General features: G+C 39.1%; 1 protein-coding gene across 8 annotated transcripts in view; it reads left to right on the top strand.

Annotated features, from left to right (window-relative positions):
* The window catches only part of LOC122907076 (histone-lysine N-methyltransferase SETDB2-like), a 95,067-nt gene that overhangs the window by 56,377 nt on the left and 18,021 nt on the right, over nt 1-20,669 (top strand). For 6 of the 8 annotated variants that reach the window (XM_044249695.1, XM_044249694.1, XM_044249693.1 and 3 more), the window contains 2 exons: nt 1,682-1,770; nt 2,335-3,634. In XM_044249695.1, coding sequence (XP_044105630.1) covers nt 1,682-1,770; nt 2,335-2,452 — 207 coding nt within the window. In that variant the 3' untranslated portion in view covers nt 2,453-3,634. Of the gene's footprint in view, nt 1-1,681; nt 1,771-2,334; nt 3,635-6,339; nt 6,496-13,875; nt 13,998-18,875; nt 18,984-20,669 lie in introns of those variants that run through there. The other 2 variants (XM_044249698.1, XM_044249699.1) reach the window with 2 other exon arrangements.

The raw sequence follows: 20,669 nt of genomic DNA, 5'->3' as shown, positions 1-20,669 counted from the left end.
ACAGATTGACAAGTGAAAAACAAGCAGAAACTTATTACTAGGTATCACCATTAGCATCTGCTTTTGTACTATTGCCAAACATGTCGAGAGCCATTAAACATGTCTGGAGAGCCATTAAAGAAGTATCCCCAGCAAAGGACTGTCATGGCTTTATTTCCAAAAGTCAGTTATGTTGAAAGTGGCTGCACCATAACAGTATGTTTGATTTTATCCCCCCAGTTAGCATACCACCTGAGCTAGTCTCTTGTTTAGAGGAGGAAAAAATAGGACTTTTCTTTCTTTCTCTATTCCTTCCTGCCTTTCCTCCTCCTTTCTTTTTTCTTTCTTTCCTTCCTTTTATTTTTTTTACATAGAAAATACATTCATGATTTAAAAATAGAAATAAAATGGATACATGAAACAAAAAGCCATTCAGAATACATACATACAGCTGAACAAAATTCTGTTTCAAGGTAGCTCCAAGTCTGCCTCCATTCATGGTAGGCACCATGAGTAAAGGTTACCACCCAATTGAAAAAAATGCATGGACAGGAAGGTGTCATTGAAATTGAATGGTGGCAGACATGTTCAAGGAGTATTGCAAGGATTTGGTCTCCTATGAATCTGGCATAGATGAATGTGTAGAGGCAGGTGCTAGTGGGCAGTAGGCAACAATATTGGAATGGTGGTAATTGGATAAAATAGTATCATGTCAGGAGCCTTGAGCAAAGGTAACTAATGGTTGTGTTCAGCAGAGACATCAATTCCTTACATATGTCCCCTTTCTGGAGGGTCTGTTTGACAATGACATAAAACTCAGTTACATATATTCTTCGTATTAACCTTTTTTCTTCTAGTTAAAAACAACAACAACAACAAAAACCCTAAAATTTATGCCTCTTTTCACCTTATCCCCACACTATATGTGAATATATATACATGTGTGTGTGTGTATATATATATATATATATATATATATATATATATATATTCTTATTCCCCCCCTTTCTTACATAAAAGCTTGTTTTTTTGTTTTTTTTTTCCCAATTTATTTATTTTCAGAAAAACCATAAAAGCATGTTATATTCACTGTTCTGTGCCTTGCTTTTTAAATTAACAATATACTCTGGAGATCTTTCCATATAAGTACACAGAGAGAGCCCCTCATTTTGTGTGTGTTTGTTTTTGTTTATAGCTACATAGAATTCCATAGCTTGGATATACCAAAGTTCATTTAACCATTGTTCTTTGGACAGACATTTGGGTTGTTTCTAAATGGTTTAGAATAATAATGTTTTATTATTAAAAACAGTGCTTAATAAATAAACACATAGATATATGTACAGATAATGTACATGTACAGATATATCTGTGGAATACATTCTCAGATATAGGATTGCTGAATCAAAGGATAGATGCATTCATAATAATGATAAAATTGACACATTATCTTCTATAGAAGTTAGTACCATTTTGCATTTCTACCAGCAAGGTAAGAATGTCAGAAGAGGGCTTTTCTGATTGAGTTCCTACTATTAAAAAATCACAGTCTGTGATATTCTACAGTGTAGGTCAGCAAAAAAGGGAAAGAAACAAAAATAAGTAAGATTTGTTAGAATGGTATTTTAATGTTTCAAAAACAAGGTATCAAACTCTTTGCTATATCTAACCTCTGTGTTTATTTATGTATTTATTTTAACAGCATAGTTGTTGCCCAAATCTTTTGGTACAGAATGTTTTTGTAGAAACACGTGACAGAAACTTTCCATTGGTGGCGTTCTTCACCAACAGGTTTGAAATTTTTATGTGATTTAATTTTGAAATTGTAAAAAATAACAATAGAAAAATATTTTTAGAAATATGTGGGATAGCCCCTAATACCTGCTACCCTAAAATACTCATTTATCCCAAACTAGGTTCCTAGCCAATAAAATTTCAGTCCTTATTTCTCAGAGAATTAATGCCCAAAAAGACAAAGATACCAGTTCTGACCCGGTTCAGTTCAGGGAATAAATGATGGAAAATGCTACATCTCCTATAAGTCAGAACTGCCTCCAGCTATCACACAACAGGCCTCACACCACAGACATCGTCACATCACTGGGTTCCACTGTTTGCTAAACACTTCCTTTCCTGTGGATGTTGACAGGTTTCTTACTTAGGATTTTGGTAGATTTGAAATAAAACTCAAATGATTATTCTTAATAAAAGAGCATGCCTAACTGGGGTGGGGGGTGTTAGAAGAAACCAGATTTTTGAAGGTTTGTAATGTTAATAAATTGATATATGCAAGTTTGATTCATTTGATAGTTACTCAGAATAATTTATGTTTGCTTTTTAATTTCTACTTTCTAGGTATGTGAAAGCAAGAACAGAACTAACATGGGATTATGGGTATGAAGCTGGGACTATGCCTGAGAAAGAAATCCTCTGCCAATGTGGGGTTAATAAGTGTAGAAAGAAAATATTATAAATCTGTAGCTAATGCCTGTTGACGAGATTAGCTTTTCATGCTGCAATTTGAGCCATGTAAGAGAACCTTCAGTCATCAGTGGAATTAACTTAGGTTGTGATCCATCAAGAGAATTTTCAGTTTACCCTTGTCAGGGAATTCATTTGTATGACTTAGAATGCTTTGATACCTTAGAACAAAATAAGGACATTTTCATACATGTAGGCTCTCTCTTTATCCTTTCTGCTGTTCAACTTTACACGAGTGGGATGGAAGTGTATATTTTATATGAAATACCATTATACAGTTTGTAACTTATTTGTAAATTATATATTAAGAGAAACAAATGTTACAATAGAATTCAGTTCTTATTTACTTTTGTGATTATTATCTTTGAGCTTATGCCCCCAAAGGGCCAAATTTCACATCTTCACCTACAAAAATCTATGTTTAATTCTTGGCAAATAATTTACCATTATGAGCCATAAGGTGGGCAACATAACCTGAGGAATAGGTAAGAACTAACTTTACACATTTTATTTCCAAGTATTTTAACAGTAGTTGGAGAAGCTCTGGCTGCATGCAACTCTGTCTCATCAAACCATTTGAGTGCCAAGAGGGAGGGTTTTGGCACTCTTTGAGATGGAACTTCTATTCTTACTATTCCAGTTTCAACACAGACAAGAAAAGAGGGAATAGAAACCTGGAGGAATTGGAATATTTTTGTTCTAGGTAAAGGAGAGCCATAAGAGAAGAAAACTTAGAAACTAGTCAGACTTGGCTTACTTAGGCCCTCTAGAAGGGATTGTGCTGGACAAGAGTTTTCACTTACCAAAACAAAACAAAGCAATTTCACTGAGTTTGTAAAGTCCGGAACAGCTTCTTGGATTCTCCTTGATGTGTAAGTTGCTTTTGTAGAGAAAAAAGGAGTTACACTCAGCTATAGGTTACCCAGCCCTGATTATGGAGTGGAAAAGGGACTGGGAATCTCCAAGCATCAAAACTAATTTTATCCATGACAAAGTTGTACATTTGGCTGCCAAGAACTTCCCCCTTGGAACCCGAAGAGGAATACTGGCTCAAAAAGAAATAATTGAAAGTAGTTATGGCTTTTGAGAGGTTTTAGATTTTTTTTTCTATACTCGTTTCTGGGTTTAGTTTGGTCACTGTTCAAATAAAACCCTATTCTAAGTTTGGACTCAATTTAATTGCTTAAAAATATTGAACTAGATGAAAATTTAACTTGAAATTGTTTTAGAGAGTGGAAAACCCAGGAACTAGAAAAAGGAGCAAAAGGTATAACCTAAAAGCTTGTTCAGATGAGAGAAGTTAAGTCCATTTATTCACATTAAAGATGTAGGAATTTTAGGCTGTACACTGAAAGTGAAGATACTTGGTAAGTATGGGAAATATTTTTGTACATAAATCCTGACATCTTGATCTACTTCACAGCTGTCACCACCGTCCATCGGTGTGCTAGAGATTCCCTTTGTCTCTCTTATGTCAGATCTGTCCAGTTAAATTCCATTATTTCCCTTTTCCTTGGTTTTCTCCCACTTACTGGTAAAGGACATCTTCCAGTTGTTTTTGAAAAAGGAAAATTGAGGGGTAACTATTTTAAGACCTTGCATGTTTGAACATTTTATTTTACCCTTACACTTGATAGCTATTTTTTCAGGATATAGAATTCTTGAGTAACCTCCATAATACAATTTTGAAGGCTTCTGCTAGCTTTTGATGCTGCTGCTATGAAATGTGAAAATGGTCTGATTTATGGCATCCATGGTGACTACTGAAGTCAGATGTCATTCTCTTCTTTATCTTTTAGTTTTTATATCTCTTGAGGCTGACAGAATTATCTTTGTCCCAATGTTCTGTTTCTGGTAAGGTCCATCTTCCTCCTTCATCCCGGGTGCTTGGTGGGATCTTTCAATCTGAAATCTTTGTCCTTCAATTCAGGGAAATTATCTTGAACCATTTCTTTAACTATTCCTCATGTGTTCATTCTTTCTTTCTTTATAGAATTCTTCTTATTCAGCTGTTAGACTTCCAGGATTGGCTCTCTAATCTTCTCTCTCTCTCTCTCTCTCAATCTCTTTTTAAAAGAGTTATGATTTTTTTTCAAGTTATTTATTTAAGTAATCTCTACACCCAGTATGGGGTTCAAACTTACAACCCTGAGATCAGAAGTTGCATGCTCTCCCAACTAAGCCAGCCATGTGCTCCAAATTTTCTCTTCATTTTCAGCTTTCGTTTTGCTGTGCTTTCTGGGAGATTTTCTCAATTTAAATCTTCCAGTATGGGGGCACCTGGGTGGCTCAGTCGGTTAAGCATCTGCCTTCGGCTCAGGTCATGATCCCAGAGTTCTGGGATCGAACCCCACATCGGGGTTCTTGCTTGTTGGGAAGACTGCTTCTCCCTCTCCCCTGCTTGTGTTCCCTCTCTTGCTGTGTCTTTCTCTGTCAAATAAATAAAATCTTAAAAAAAGAAAAACTTCCAGTATGTCAGTTATGCTTTATTTTTCTGGTCTCATATTCTTAATTGCTAGAGCTCTCTTTTCTTCTCTGGATTTCTTTAACAGCATCCTATTTTGGGTTTATGGTTTCAGTATCTTATCTCTTTGAAAATACCATGATGTGTATTGTATAGGTTTATGTGTATGTATACACATGCATTCATATCTATATTCTTCCTGCATGTTTTACAACCTCAAAGGTTTATTACTTGTTTGTTTTCCGTGTGTGTTTACTTTGGTCTTTGTCTTTGATGTTACAGGCTTTCCTCAGTTTTTGATCTTGGCAATCTACTCATACCTAAAAGTAGAACACTATAAAAGGCTGAGATTAAAATCTGAGAGTGGGAGATGGGTCTCTTCAAGTGCCACACCATAACTGAGCTGAGCTATCAATCTCTAATTGTCTCTTTTAGTGCTTTGTTTTGGCTGATTGAAGGGCAGAAACTTGGCTGCTGAAGTCTGCTTTTATTTCCCCTTTGGACTCGGTTCTTTAATCCATTTCTATATTTGTCGAGACTACCCAAGTTATCTTTTTATATATTATTTTTCTTTAATGCTGTCCCCAATTTTCCTTTCGTCCCTTTAAAAAAAAAAAAAGCCTCGGGGTGCCTGGGTGGCTCAGTGGGTAAAGTCTCAGCCTTTGGCTCAGGTCAAGATCCCAGGACCTGGGATCAAGCCCCTCATGGGGCTCTCTGCTCAGCAGGGAGCCTGCTTCCTCCTCTCTCTCTCTTTCTCTCTCTCTGCCTGCCTCTCTGTCTACTTGTGATCTCTGTCAAATAAATGAAATCTTTTTAAAAAGTAAAATTTTTTAAAAGCCTCAAAATACAAAAATAATAAGACCTCAAAATGCAAGAAGTTTCCTTTAATTCCTCAGCAAACCACCAACTATTATATGCTTCTTTTCCAAAACAGCTTTTTTAATCTGTAATTCTATGCATTTGTGTTCTCTACATGTATATTTTGTTACATGCACTGAAAACCTCGTCTTGTATGGTGCTGTGTACCCCATGGGTGCTAAATAAAGATTTGCGACTCACAACTGGAATTCTAGTTAATTCTGCCTACGTTTATGACATACCGATTTAGGCCAGATTTGATGTATACAATTTAGAAGAAACGGGTAATCCTTCAGAAAAGCAATCACTTCTCCAGCTGATCCCAGGGGTTTGGGCTAACTTTCATCCCCATCTGAAGAGGAAAAGTCTGGGCGGGGTGGCGATCGCCTGCATATTAAAAAACAAATCAGATTCAGACTCGGATCTGTAGAAGATGCGAGCTCCATTTTGAATGAGAACTCCGTCTGCAAACCGTCGGTGTCTCTTGCCCTGAACTTCCCCCTGGTTAGGGGAAATGGGTCATCGTAGCTTTTACGAAAACGAAACTCTCAGCCGCCTGCGAACTTCCGGAAGTGCAGGCGCGGCGCGCCTCCGTCGGGCAGCAGCTGAGGTCGCAGCCATGGACCAAGTGTCGTCTTCCTCGGCCAAGTCAGCCCACGGAGCCAGCTTGTCCGAAGCCCACGACACCCGGGACCAGCTCCCCCACCCCACCGGTGAGTACCGCCCCAGTGCACTTGCGCGCGCGCGCTGAGGTGGGGGTGCTGTGTCCCCGCAACCACAGGGCGGGTCCCCGGCCTGCTCGCGGGCTGCTCTCCACACCAACCCGCCTCCCGAGCCCCTGCGGTACTGCTGTGAGGGGGGTTAGTCTGCGTTCACCTCCAGCGGTCCTGGGTGCAATTCCGCAGGGGGCTGTGCGCCCAGATCACTGCCCGGGGCTTCACTTGGAAAAGGTGTGTCTTCCGTTACTTCTTCCTCTGCTGATGGACCACCCATTGCTATTGTCCTACTCCATTGGGGACAGAGACATCAAGGGAAATAGACATAAACTCGGGTGGGGGTTTACTCTGGTCGTGCAGTCCACTCACTCCTCTAAGACCGTTGCCAGAGAAGTGGCATGGGAGAAGTAGGAAAGAAGTAAAGAAGTAGTCTTCACTTGAAAAAAAAAAAAAAATGGTCAGGTGGGTCTCAGGAAGCAGTTGGGAAAGTTCTTGCAGAGAATGTGACTCCTTGGAACCATCCACTCCTTTCCATTTAGTAGTTCAAATCCTCAGCAGCCCTCTTTGTGCATAAGGCACAAAGAGCCTGCACCATCCCTTCATTCATATAGGTGTAGAGCTCCTACTGTGTGGCAGGGCTCAGAGCTAGGGATAGAGAGAAGAGTTAGGCAGACCCCATCTTCGAGGATCGAAAAGGCAGCTTGCAGATGACCTGGTAAGAACCACAAAGTCTCAGATGAGGGGTTTCTAACTCAGCCTGGTGTTTTGGGAAAGCTTTATGGAGGCACTGATGCCCTTAGTTTTTTTGTTTGTTTGTTTTTTTTTTTTTTTTTTTTTTTTAAAGATTTTATTTATTTATTTGAGAGAGAGAGACAGTGAGAGAGAGCATGAGCGAGGAGAAGGTCAGAGAGCGAAGCAGACTCCCCATGGAGCTGGGAGCCCGATGCGGGACTCGATCCCGGGACTCCAGGATCACGCCCTGAGCCGAAGGCAGTCGTCCAACCAACTGAGCCACCCAGGCGTCCCTGATGCCCTTAGTTTTAAAGGACAAGAGTCAACCACAGGTAGAGAGGTTGAAAGGGTGTTGCATACAGAGGTGATGACACAAAAAGGCACCAGCCCCAAAATGTCACATGGCAACCACAAGTCAGGCAGTTGCATATTTTCATTCAGCTAGTGTTATCTACAGGATATTATTGGAGTTGAGGTTCTATCCTGACCTTTTCCCCAAACTCCAGACTGATATAACCAACTTCATCAATGCCTAGAATAATCTCAAACTGTCCCAAAGAAGTGTCCCAAAGAAAATTCTCATTTTCCTGCATGTACCCACATATTCCAAACCTGTTCATCCACCAGCCTTACTCCTTGCATTTATCCTGTTGCTCAGGCCAGTACCTTTAGCACAGCCCTCAGTGCCTTTCTTCCTCACTTCCCATCTAATGCATGAATCAAACCAGTCAGTTCAGTTTTCAGAATGTATCTTGAGCCTGACCACTTCTCACCTGTGCTGCCATCCAAGCCCCAATGCACCATCTTCCATTTCCTGCCTAGAGTATTATCTGGCTCCTACTCTAACGTCTCATACAGACAAGCCTGTACAGGAGCCAAAATGATCTTTAAAAAACAAAAAGCAAATGTGATTCTCCTACTCAGAGCCCTTCAATAGTCTCTCTTTACCTTCAGAACTATCTCTGTGACCTACAGTGTACCCCATGTCCTGATCTGATCCTCTCCCTGACTGTCTTGATGACTCTGCACACCTCACTGCGTTATGGGTTCACCAAGCCCCCAAATCTATCCCTTTCTGGGCTCTCTTTGCCTCCCATTTCTCAGTTCCCCACCATAATTCAAGTCTCTCTCAAATGTATCCTCCACAGCTTTGCACGCCATCCTATTTAAAAGAGTACCCTACCACCATCCTGACACTCTACCTCCTTTCCCTGCTCTAATTTTTTTCATAGCACTTATTGCTCGCAGGAGAAATACTTGTCTGTCTCTATTACTAGAATGTAAGTTCCTTGAGAGTTGAATCTGTCATCTCATTCTCTATTTTATTTGTAGTGCCTAAAATAGTGCATAATAGGTTATTACTAAGAATTTGCTGAAGAAATGAATGGGCTTGTATGTACCACTAAGGAGTTTGGCTTCTTTTCTCCTGGTGATGGAGAAGGTCTTTCACAGGAGGGAAACCAGCCCAATCTGAACTAAAATCTTCTATTCTGAATTCTGTATATCTGAGAGTTGGGCAGGTAGGTCCTATAGGACTATCAGCTGTGCCTAGGGAAATGAAGTCCTATAGTACAAGCATGTCTGCTGAGAATCATCCCTGTTTGTGACTAAGTTAGGTGATTCTAAAGAAGTCCACTGAACACCCTATTTCTCAGCTGTCCACCACTCCTCTCCTGCAACACACACACCGTTATTCCTGTTTATACATTCTAAAGCTGTCCCCAGTAATGTTCTCTGGCTCTCCCAATAAGTACACACTTCTTCCAAAGATATATACAGTCACATCATCCAGGGACAATCTGATGAAGCCATTTATTTTCTAAGTTCATTACCAAGCGTCTAGGTTATGTCTACTCCTCCCGTTTTGGTCTTTATCCATTTCAGGTGTACAGTCACTGGACTCAGTGATAAAATTGACTTCTCCCACTTATCTGATATCTAATGGAAGTACTAAAATAGTAAGCTGCAATAAAAATTGAGTTGATCAAAGAAGAGAAGAGGAAGAAATTTCCAAGCCAGCACCATAAATTGATTGCCAGTCCAGAACATAAATCATACCCTATCAGAAAGGGATTGTAAATGGAATTACAGAATTAGTAACTCTCCTTCCATCATCCACTCATTTAATAGTGAAGTATGTTTCTTGGCTGTCCTATCTGGCTACTCCAGATTCTGTGCTCTGACTGGATTGCCCTTGTCTGGTGGGCTTTAGGACCATATCTGGAAGAGGAATATTTGGAAGATATCTCTGATAACTCTGCAGAGGCTGTGGCCTTAGCAATCCCTTTCCGGGTGGAGGTAGACCTGGAGAGACCTGAGATTCACTGTGTGGGTTTGAGTTAGTCATAGTTCATGTGTTCCCAGCCTATCATTTTTCTGCAGCTTCATTCTGTAGAACTTTTCTTGGCTACCAGTTTCGTTTTTTTGAGAATTCTTGTTAGATCAGTCTCTGTGTGTCCTTAGGTCTGCTAGACACAGTAGAAGCACCATGGGGAGCCCTGCTGTTCTTCATTATTCTTGGTGTCAGCTGCTGATAGAGACCAATGGACTCTTTCCTAAAATGCCCAGCCCCCATAAGACAGGTGTATTATTTAGACAGAATTCACTGTCTAAATCTGTATAGTCCCTGAATTCTGAAGGTGAGGAGTATCAATTATTCAAGTGTATGTGGTCCAGGAGTTTCAGATAACGCATAGCAAGCATTCAGTAAGTGGGGGATGTCTGTCTGTGTAAAAGCCTTTAATGTGATTCCCCCAACTGTAGCGAGTTCTGTGCATCCTCCAGTCTGGAAGAATGAACAAGGTAGAAGAGCTAAGATCTCTTAGGGAGCTATGATGAGAAGATGTTTTACCAAGGAAAGGCCATTAGGGGGAGCCTGTGTACCCCACTTTGGGTTTCTGTCCATCAGCAGGAGAAAAAATACTCCAGGTCAGAAGGCAGTAGTGTTGCTACTCACACCTTTACTTCTAGGTGCCAAAACCCTAGAAGCCTGTGGACTTGGGAGTGCAACTCACATGGGCAGCACCCCCAGAGCAAACACAGGGGGCCATGTTCACGTATCTGCAGCCTCCCAGCTCAGCCAGATACTGGTCTGAAAGCCCTGCTTTGCACAAGGAAAGGATAACACTGTGCAAAATTGTCTAGCTCTTATACAACAGGAAGCATTGCATGCCTATCAAATGTTATCGTATTATTTTATTAGGGATTTTTATTCCATCCTTCTAATTGTCTGATGCTTTTTTTTTTTTTTAAGCCTGTGCTTTACAAATTTTCGTGTCCAGTTTGTGTGTCCTTTAAGATAAGAATATAGTATTTTTTCAAAATAGATTTTGGGACTGAAGTGAATAAAATATTGGGATTTTTTTCTGATTTTCATCTAGGATGGAGTATTATGTTGTCAAATATTAATATATATGCTAAAGCATTGGAAACTATAAAGTGTGGTATTGGAGGAGGAAGTGATCAATGGAACAAATAGAAATATAGGAACAAACCTAAACATACATAATAATTAAATATATGAAAAGGAGATTAAAATCTGTGGCTAACCACTATGAAAATAAGTTAGATCCTCATCACATATTTTATAATAAAATAACTTACACATTAACATTTAATATAAGAATAATATTTTAGAAGGAAATAGAGGTTTTTTCTAAGTTATATCTCCTTCACCCAAGAGTAGAAACCATAAAATAAAAGATTGATATAATTTCATCAAATAATACATTTAAACATTCTATATGTCATAGAACATTATAACAAAATTAAAAGACCACTATATAACAAATGGTCATCCTGAATACATAACAAGCTCAAAAAATAATGAATAACCTAGTAGAAAATGGGCTGAGGACATCAGCGCCAGAGAAGAAATGCAAATGCCACCTTATGGTATGTTAAATTCATAATTATAGGTTATGTTCTACTTCTCTCTGCACTTTGTTGTCCTGTCTTTTGATGTGGTCATCTACTCTTCTGTTCTAGTTGTATCTTTAATAATAATACGGTTCTAAATCGAGTAGGCAGATACCCTTGTATTTTTTTCAAAGTTTTCTTCGTGTTTTTCATGCCCTTTTATTCTTCCAAATAATCTTTTCTTTTTTTTCAATTTCTTTAACCTTCTTGGGATTTAAATTGAAATGACATTAAACCTAAAACTTGTTTGGGGAAGAACTGACAGCATTATAATGTGTAGTCTTCCTACTCAGGAACTTAGTATTTCTCTTCATGAATTCAGACTGAGCTTAAAACAATTCTTTTCTTTCCCCCACAATTTGATTTATTTAGACCAAGTAAAGCATACACATTGATTGTCTCTTTGTCTGACAGCTTTGTAATATCCTTTTTGACTCCACGTTGTGTTTTTGTTTTTCCTTTTTTACTGAAGTTTAGTTGTTTTAAACAACTCTTTCATCATGTTACTCCCCTGCTCCAAAATCCTTCCTGGCAGTCTTTCACCATCTGTTTCTCAAATTCTTTTCCAGCTTCCTCTGCACAGACTCTCCTTCTCAGCCTGACTGGTTTTCTGCCTCCAGGTCAAACCTCTTGGCCAGTTCCCACATCACTACTTATGTCTCCAGTTCCTCCCAAACCCTCTCCAGTTATAGCGGCTCAAGGCCCATGTCCTTGACAACACTCCCACGGGAGAACTTCCTCCCCTGGATCCATAGCATGTATGGCATTTTCCACCCAGCAATTATATTACTTTGTGGCATTTGTTCTGTTATTTTATTTTGTTAGCCCCTTGCAGGCAGCAATTCTCCTATTTCTTTAGATCCTCTGCTGTGCTGTTCCCTACAGTAGCCAGTCCCTCCCTACACATGGCTGTGGAGCCCTTAAAAATGTGGTTTATCAACTCTAAGTACAAAGTACACTGGGTTTCAAAGACTCCATACTGAAGAATGAATTAATTTTTATACTGATTAAATGTTAAAAGGATCATATTTTAGAGATATTTGGTTGAATAAAACATGTTATTGACATTAATTTCTCCCCCAACCCCAACGAGGCTCCTAAAAATTTTTCAGCTGTGGCTCACATTACAGTTTCTGTTGGATAGCACTGGTCTAGAGTGCCCAGCGAAATGACTCTTCTACCAGATGTGCTCCCAAATTGGTGGGGATTCAGAATGAATGAAAAGAAGCAGCTAGCTAGTTTCATTTCATTTGAGGGTTTTTCTCTCAGTCTCTCCCCTTTTTTATGGTTGGTGGGGAGCAGAGGAACTACAAATTTGTATTCCTACTAGTTAGGACCCAAATCCAGGAAACAGAAATTAATTAAAGAAGAAACTCATCTGAATGTGAGACAAATGCTGCTCCAAAGTGCAGTCTTGTGATTTCGTGCAATGCACGATCTAATTTCAGAGAGACACCAGAGATCTTATACTTTGGATAACAAAAATAACTTCTAGGAACCCTGTAAGTGATTAGCCTCATCTAAATTTAAACTCTCACCAATAAATGGTAAAATAAATCTTTGTTTCAAAACGAAAAGTTTATGATTAAAAGCAGAATTGTGTTCTACAGAAAACCAAATCAATAAGAAGATAAGCATTGGAAAGGGCAAACAAGTTGTTAAATGGATGCTTATAGCCAAATTAATAACAAACTAATAGGTTAGAGAAGGTTACCCCATACTGGTATCCCCAGTGGGATTGTGGAAATAAGTGACTTCTTTTTCATCTCTTTCCTTTTCTTCTTCTAACTCTCCTTCTCTTAGGTTCCTCTCTTTTCTTCTATTCATTTCTTTAAAAAAAAATTATTTTCTGCCTTTATATATTTTTCTGTCATTATCATGCTAGATTACAGTACATTTAAATTAAAGTACCTTGCTCATTTACTTATTAAATTCACTCAAAATTTATTTTTGAATATACTATGATACAGGGATCTGGAACTTTTTTTTATAGGCACTTAACCAGAGCACTATTTCTTAAGCACATCATTGTTTTCTTATTGATTTGTATTGACAATAATAATAATTATTGAAAGTTTAGTATTGCCAAGGCAGTGTCTTGAGAGCTTTGTATTTAAATTCTTGGTTGTGTTTCTTTCTTTTTTTAAGTTTATTTATTTAAGTAATCTCTACACCCAACATGGGGTTTAAACTCAGAACCCCAGATCAAGAGTCACATGCTCTTCTGACTGAGCCAGCCAGACACCCCCTGATTGTGTTTCTTGAATAAAATTCTCTTCATGTTTAGACATTTTAAATGAATTCATTGTTGTCCTTCCTTGTATTAAACCATTTAAGAAGTACACAATAAGTTGCTTTTCCACATGGGTACATTTTTTTTTTCCTCTTTGGGAGTTGAGAATCTCTCATAAAAACAAGTGCCCTGCCTTCTACTTCAAGATGGTGGAGGAGCAGGCGCCTGGGTGGCTCAGTGAGTTAAAGCCTCTGCCTTTGGCTCGGGTCATGATCCCAGGATCCTGGGATTGAGCCCCGCATCAGGCTCTCTGCTCAGCGGGGAGCCTGTTTCCTCCTCTCTCTCTTTCTCTGCCTGTATCTCTGCCTACTTGTGATCTCTGTCTGTCAAATAAATAAATAAAATCTTAAAAAAAAAAAAAAAAGACTGGTGGAGGAGTTACGGAGACCAAGAAATTCCACTTTTCCATTTCTCATCAGGGATGTTACTTATAGGTGTCTTTCAGGTTGCAGAAAAGATGGAAAAAAGGACATGTGCACTTTGCCCCAAAGACATCGAGTACAGTGTCCTATACTTTGCACAATCAGAGAATATAGCTGCTCACGAAAATTGTTTGGTAAGTTACTTGAAAACACATGAGTCATTTTAGGGAAGGACATACTAAAATAGATAAATGTACTTTGGAGACAGAATGACAAGTTGGCCATGAATTGGGCTTTTAAGTGGGGATTTGGAGAGCATCTTTTTCTAACTTTTTATACTGTTTCAGATCTTATCATCTTATGATTATATTTTAGCTTTATTTATAACAGATCAAACACAATTATGAAGAAGTTTCTTCAAAGATATTTTAATGAGATATTTCAAATATAATCAATACCCATAATGTTGATAGACGTTGTACCCAGATTTGTCTAATCATACTGTATTTGCTTTACCTTGATTTTTTTTTTTAAAGGAAATAAACACAGACAGTTAAGGGATCTCCAGTTCTGTTCCCCTCCCACCATCCCTCAAGATATAATTGCCATCACAGATTTGGTGTTTCTTATTGTTTTGTATTTTTTATTTTATGTTCCCACCATGTATATTTAAGTGCTTATAACAAGAAATATTGTTTTACATGTTCTTTGACTTTGTAGAATTTCATCCAAACTCTTGGCTATTGAGATTTATCCATGTGATAAATTTGACTTTTAAGTCTTTAATTTTAAATGTTACAGAATTCCATTTTGTCACTGTCGATACTAAACTAGTCTCATGTGAATGAACATTTAGGTTTTTCCACTTTTTTTCATATAACTAACCAGCTGTCATGAAAATCTTTGCATAGGTTCCTAATTCCTGGGACAGTTTCTCTGGTATAGGGCACGTAGCTAAAACCAGGGAGTGTTTTGCACCTCACGGTACGCGCCACATTGCTCTCCAGAAGGATTGCACCAAGTTTGACTTCCACATTATTTCAGAATTCCTTCCTCTTCTTCCTTGCCATTCATGATATTATGAAATTTTAATTTTTTCCTCTCTGATAAATATGAAACAGTCTCTTGTTTGCATTCCTAGATTATTAGTTTGATTGTGCCTCATTTGGCTGTGCTTATGCTTCTGTGACTTGTGTTCATAGACTGCATTTTGTCTTTAAGATATTGACTTTGCTTACATATATTTATATATGTATATAAATAGATTCTGATGCTTTATTATATACATTGGCTTTTAATTTGTGGCTTTCCTGTCAGAGGCTTATAATGTAGTTAAATTCATCATTTTCCTATATAATTTGTAAGATTTTTCCCCTAAGAAATTCTTTCATTTACTAAGGTTCTACCTTTTTTCCTCCAAACTTTAAAATTTGGCTTTTCTCATTTAGATTCTTAATCCAACTGGAATTTATTTGGACTACTCTGTAGAGTAGGCATCTCCCTTTTTTGTTTTTCATATGATTAACCACTTTCCCCAGCATTATTTATTGACTAATCTGCTCTTTTCTTGTTGATTTGTAGTGGATAATAATGATAGTTATCATTATTACTCAGTATTCACCAGGCATAAGGTAATGTTCTGGGAGCTTAAGATGTATTAAACTATTAATCCTTACAACAACCCTAAAAGGTAGGTATCATTATTATGCCCAAACTAAAGATGAAAGAACTGAGGCACAGAGAAGTTAAGTCACTTGCCCAAGGTCACACAGCTGTAAGTACTTGAGCCAGGATTCTTACCCAAGCTGCCTACTTCTAAACCCTCACTCTTAATCCAGTGTGCTAACAATATAATATTTGTGCACAGATCTGTTTCTGGGTCTATTCAGTTCCAGCAGTCACTTTGTCTCTCCCTAAGCTGGTATAACATTGTCTTAATTACTATGATTTTATGATAAGCCATGGCTATTTTTCAGTGTTACAAAGCTTCACACAAATTTTAACGGGGATTCCATTGAATTTATAGATGAATTTGAGAAAAAAATGATAGGAGTATATCTTTATTTATTTATTTATTTATTTGTCAGAGACAGAGGGAGAGAGAGCGAACGAGCACAGGCAGACAGAAAAGCAGGCAGAGGCAGAAGCAGGCTCCCTGTAGAGTAAGGAGCCCGATGCGGGACTCGATCCCAGGACCCTGGGATCATGACCTGAGCCGAAGGCAGCCGCTTAACCAACTGAGCCACCCAGGTGTCCCGATATGAGTATTTCTATCCATTAATAGGCTGTCTCCAGTGATTCATTTCTTCTTTTATGAATTTCAGAAATGTTCAATAATATTTTTCTGTAGAGGTCTAGAACTTAGCGTTAAGCTTTTCCCTGGGTTTGTTGTTGTTATTGTTTCATTACCTTTTTCTACTTCTCTTTAAAAAAAAACTGAAGTATAAAAAATTGAAATATGGTTGACACCCGATGTTACATGTTTCAGGCGTAAACGTATTGAGTAATCTACTGCTCTGCGCATCATGCCGTGCTCACCACAAAGCACAGCCCTCTGTCTCAGTAGAGCGATGCTACACACTCCCTTTGCTGTGCCTGTCATCCCTGTGACTTACTCATTCCCTCACTGGAAGCCTATACCTCCCACACCCCTTTACCCTTTTTGCCCGTGCCTTCCCACCTTCCTCTCTGGCAACAACCAGTTTATTTTCTATTTATGGGTCTGTTTCTGTTTTTTTGTTCATTTATTTTTAGTTTCCACATATAAATGAAATCATATGGTGTCTGTCATTCTCTGTCTGACATTTCACTTAGCATGTTACCTTCCAGGTCCGTCTATGTTATTGCAAATGGCAAGATATTATTCCTTTCTTATGATTGAGTAATATTCCTGTGTGTGTGTGTGTGTGTGTGTACATATACACCACACCTTCTTTATCCATTCTTCTACCAATGGATGCTTAGGTTGCTTTCATATCTTGGCTCTTATAAATAATACAACAGTAAATATAGGGATGAATCTATATTTTTGAGTCAGTGTTTTCATTTTCTTTGGGTAAATACCCAGTAGTGGAATTACTGGATCATGTGGTATTCTATTTTAAGTTGTTTGAGGACCCTTCATACTGTTTTCCATAGTGGCTCTATAATTTACTTTCCCACCAGCAGTGCATGAGAGTTCTTTTTCCACATCCTCACTAATACTTGTTATTTCTTGTCTTTTGGACGCTAGCCATTCTCACAGGTGTGAGGTGATATCTCATTGTGGTTTTGATTTCCTTTTCCCTAATGTTGAGTGATGTTGAGGATCTTTCATATGTCTGTTGGCCATCTGTACATCTTTGGAAAAAAAATTTTGGGGTCTTCTGCCCATTTTTAATCAGATTATTTGGTTTTTTATTGTTGAGTCAAAGGAGTTCTTTATCTATTTGGGATATTAACTCCTTATCAGATACGTCACTTGCAAATATCTTCTCCCATTTAGTAGGTTGCCTTTTCATTTTGTTGATGGTTTTCTTTGCCATGGAAAAACTTTTTATTTTGGTATGGTCTCAATAGTTTATTTTTGCTTGTATTTCCCTCCCCTGAGGAGACAGATCTAGAAAAATGTTGTTATGGCTGTGTTTATTTTTTTTAATTTACTTATTTGACAGAGAGAGACGCAGCAAGAGAGGGAACTTCTTGTGAAGGGGGAGTGGGGAGAGGGAGAAGGGAAGCCCAATGCAGGGCTTGATCTCAGGACCCCGGGATCATGACTTGAGCCAAAGGCAGATGCTTAACAACTGAGCCATCCAGGCGCCACATGGCTATATTTAAGAGATTACTCCCTGTGTTTTCTTCTGGAAGTTTTATGGCTTTAGGTCTCACACTTAGGTCTTTAATCCATTTTGAGTTCATTTTTGTATGCGGTGTAAGAAGGTGGTCCAGTTTCATCCTTTTTTTTTTTTTTTTAAGATTTTATTTATTAGAGAAATGGAGAGGGAGCACAAGCAGGCAGAGGGAGAGGGAGAAGCAGCCTCTCCACTGAGCAGGGAGCCCGAGGCAGGACTTGATCCCAGGAGCCCGGAATCCTGACCCGAGCTGAAGGCAGCTGCTTAACCGACGGAGCCACCCAGGCACCCCCAGTTTCATCCTTTTGCATGTGTGTGTCCAGTTTTCCCAGCACCATTTATTGAAGAGACTGTCTTTCCCCGGTTGTGTATTCTTGTCTCCTTTGTTAACAATTAGTTGGCTATAAAATCATGCATTTATTTCTAGGGTTTCTATTCTGTTCCATTGATCTATATATCTATCTTTATGCCATACCAGACTGTTTCAATTATTATAGCATTGTAGTGTATCTTTAAATCTGAGATTGTGCTATTTCCAGTTTTGTTCTTTCTCAAAGACTGCTTTGGCTACTTGGGGTCTTTGTGGTTCCATACAAATTTCAGTATTTTTTGCTCTAGTTCTGTGAAGAATGCTATTGGTATTTTGGTAGAAACTGCATTGAATCTGTAGATTGCTTTGTGATTTCATTCTGTAATGTTGATCTTCAATTCAGCGATAGGTTGGATTCAGGTAGCACATGGAAACTTGAGGCAACCTAAACATAAAAGTGGGTTTTTAATCAGACTACAGGGGCATTTCATGGCTCCTGAAGGCCGGCATGCAGGCAAATCCAAGAACAGTGACCAGGAAGCCATCAGGAACCCATTCTGTCCTCTCTTGACCTCATTTCTGTATTCCTCTTTGCAGACTGGCTTGCTCTCTACCATGTGGCTCAGAGTCTACTCCACTCTCTCAGGATAGGGAGTCCATTTGGCCCAGCTTCAGGTCAGGGCTCCAACCACATTCACTTAACCACTGGGGGTCAGGGTTAAGCAGTATAAAACATGCCTGGGGATTGGGGCCACTTCCAGAGAAACACAGGGTGGCTTGTGATCTGCTTACATATCCCGAAAGGTGGTCACTGTTATACCCCAATCCATCTTCCATTCCTGGTAAGTATTATTTTGTGATACCATTTTCTGACTTGAAACTTTTAGTGGTACTTTGTGCATATTGTGAATTTTTGTTTTCTCAATTTGTAGCTGTACTCTTCAGCACTTGTGGAATGTGAGGATACTGATCCATGTAATAAAGACAGAAATTTTGATGTGGAATCAGTAAAGAAAGAAATCCATAGAGGAAGGAAGTTGGTAAGTATAAATGATTTTATTAGTCATATGAGATAAACAGATCTTGAAGGGGATATTTCCAAAACAAAGTCTATTTGATTGATAAACCAGGGATAGAGACACATCTTGGAGAGCTGAAAGACATAGGACCTGTATTGGAAACTTAAATTCAACTGAACAATTAATATTTTAAAATGAGCTACAACATACTTCATCAGCAGAATTGATATGCATTAGAATGCTTTTGGGCTGTAAGTAGAAGGACCCTCAACTCAAACTGGCTTTAACAAAAAGGATGCTTATTTTCTTACTTAGCCAGAGGGAAAAGTGGCTTCAGAGTTGGTCGATTTAGTGGCTTAGTGGTGTCATCAAGAGCCCATCCTCCTTTCTGTCATCCTGTCCACAACATCAGTTGGTCCTGTTGTGGTCATAGGGTGGTCACAGACAGCTCCTGAAGTGTCCGTCTTTCTTATTCCTATCTGGTAAAAGAAAAAGTTCATCCCAGGCACCTGGGTGGCTCAGTTGGTTAAGTGTCTGCCTTTCGGCTCAGGTCATGATCCCCAGGTCCTGGGATTGAGCTCTGAATTGGGCTCCCTGCCCAGTGGGGAGTCTGCTTCTCCTTCTGCCCCTCACCCCACTCTTGTACTCTCTTGCGCTCTCTCTCTCTCTCTCTCTCTCAAATAAATAATTAAATAAATAAAATCTTAAAAAAAAAAGTAAAAGTTCATCCCCAAGCATTGAATAAGAGCCCTTCTGAAAATTAAATGAGGCCACGCCTGCTCTAGTTGCTAGAAGTGGCCATAATTAATCAGGATCAACCCCCTTGGACCTGGGTCAGCTCCCCTTGGGAAAACAGAGTGTAGAGTAGTTACCCTGTTGGTTCTGTGACAGTAGACTTCCTCTAGGAAAAGCCCTTCATGGCTTAGCAAGTGGTAGAGCAGGTGTGAGCACATAATGCCCACCACCACAGTACAGTTTATGATCCGGAACAAACATTTCCTTAGTCTTTACAAGGCATACACCTATATGAGGGCAGTGTCTGCACAACCTGATGTACTTTGAGAAGGGTTAGCACAGTTCACTCAAGCAATCAAGCACCTTAGTGCAGGTGGGGCCCAGGAAGCCTTCCTAGCTGGGAAGGAGTGAGGGTAATGAAGATGGGAAAGGAAGAATTCCAGGGAAAGGGAACAGGATGTGCAAAAGTTGGGAAGGCAAGAAAGAGTTGGCATGTGCCTAAAACTGTAAGCATATGACTGTGGCACCCTCTTTACTGACTCCATGGAATTCCACGGGATAGACCAGAATGCATGAAACCATTCCCTTGTTGCTGGATAATGAGTCGACTCTGGTTTTTCACTATAATCAACTAATGCTGCAGTAAACATCTTTCTACACATATCCTGTGTACTTGTTTGAACAGTGCTGTACACCGTATTCCTAGAAGTGAAATGGCTGAGTCAGAGAGAATTCCCTTTAATAATTTTGAAACATGCAGGGTACCTGGGTGGTTTAGTCGGTTATGCATCTGCCTTCAGCTCAGATCATTATCCCAGTGTCCTGGGATTGAGCCCTGCACAGGCTTCCTGCTCAGCAGGGAGCCTGCTTCCCCCTCTCCTGCTCCCCCTGCTTGTGCACGCTCTCACCCTCTGTCTCTGTCAAATAAATAAATAAAATCTTTTAAAAACAATAATAATTTTGAAACATACT

This window comes from Neovison vison, chromosome 5, assembly GCF_020171115.1.
Source record: "Neovison vison isolate M4711 chromosome 5, ASM_NN_V1, whole genome shotgun sequence".
NCBI classification, from domain to species: Eukaryota; Metazoa; Chordata; class Mammalia; order Carnivora; family Mustelidae; genus Neogale; species Neogale vison.
The sequence above is the reverse complement of the archived record's forward strand: the minus strand, read 5'-3'. Positions and strand labels throughout refer to the sequence as shown.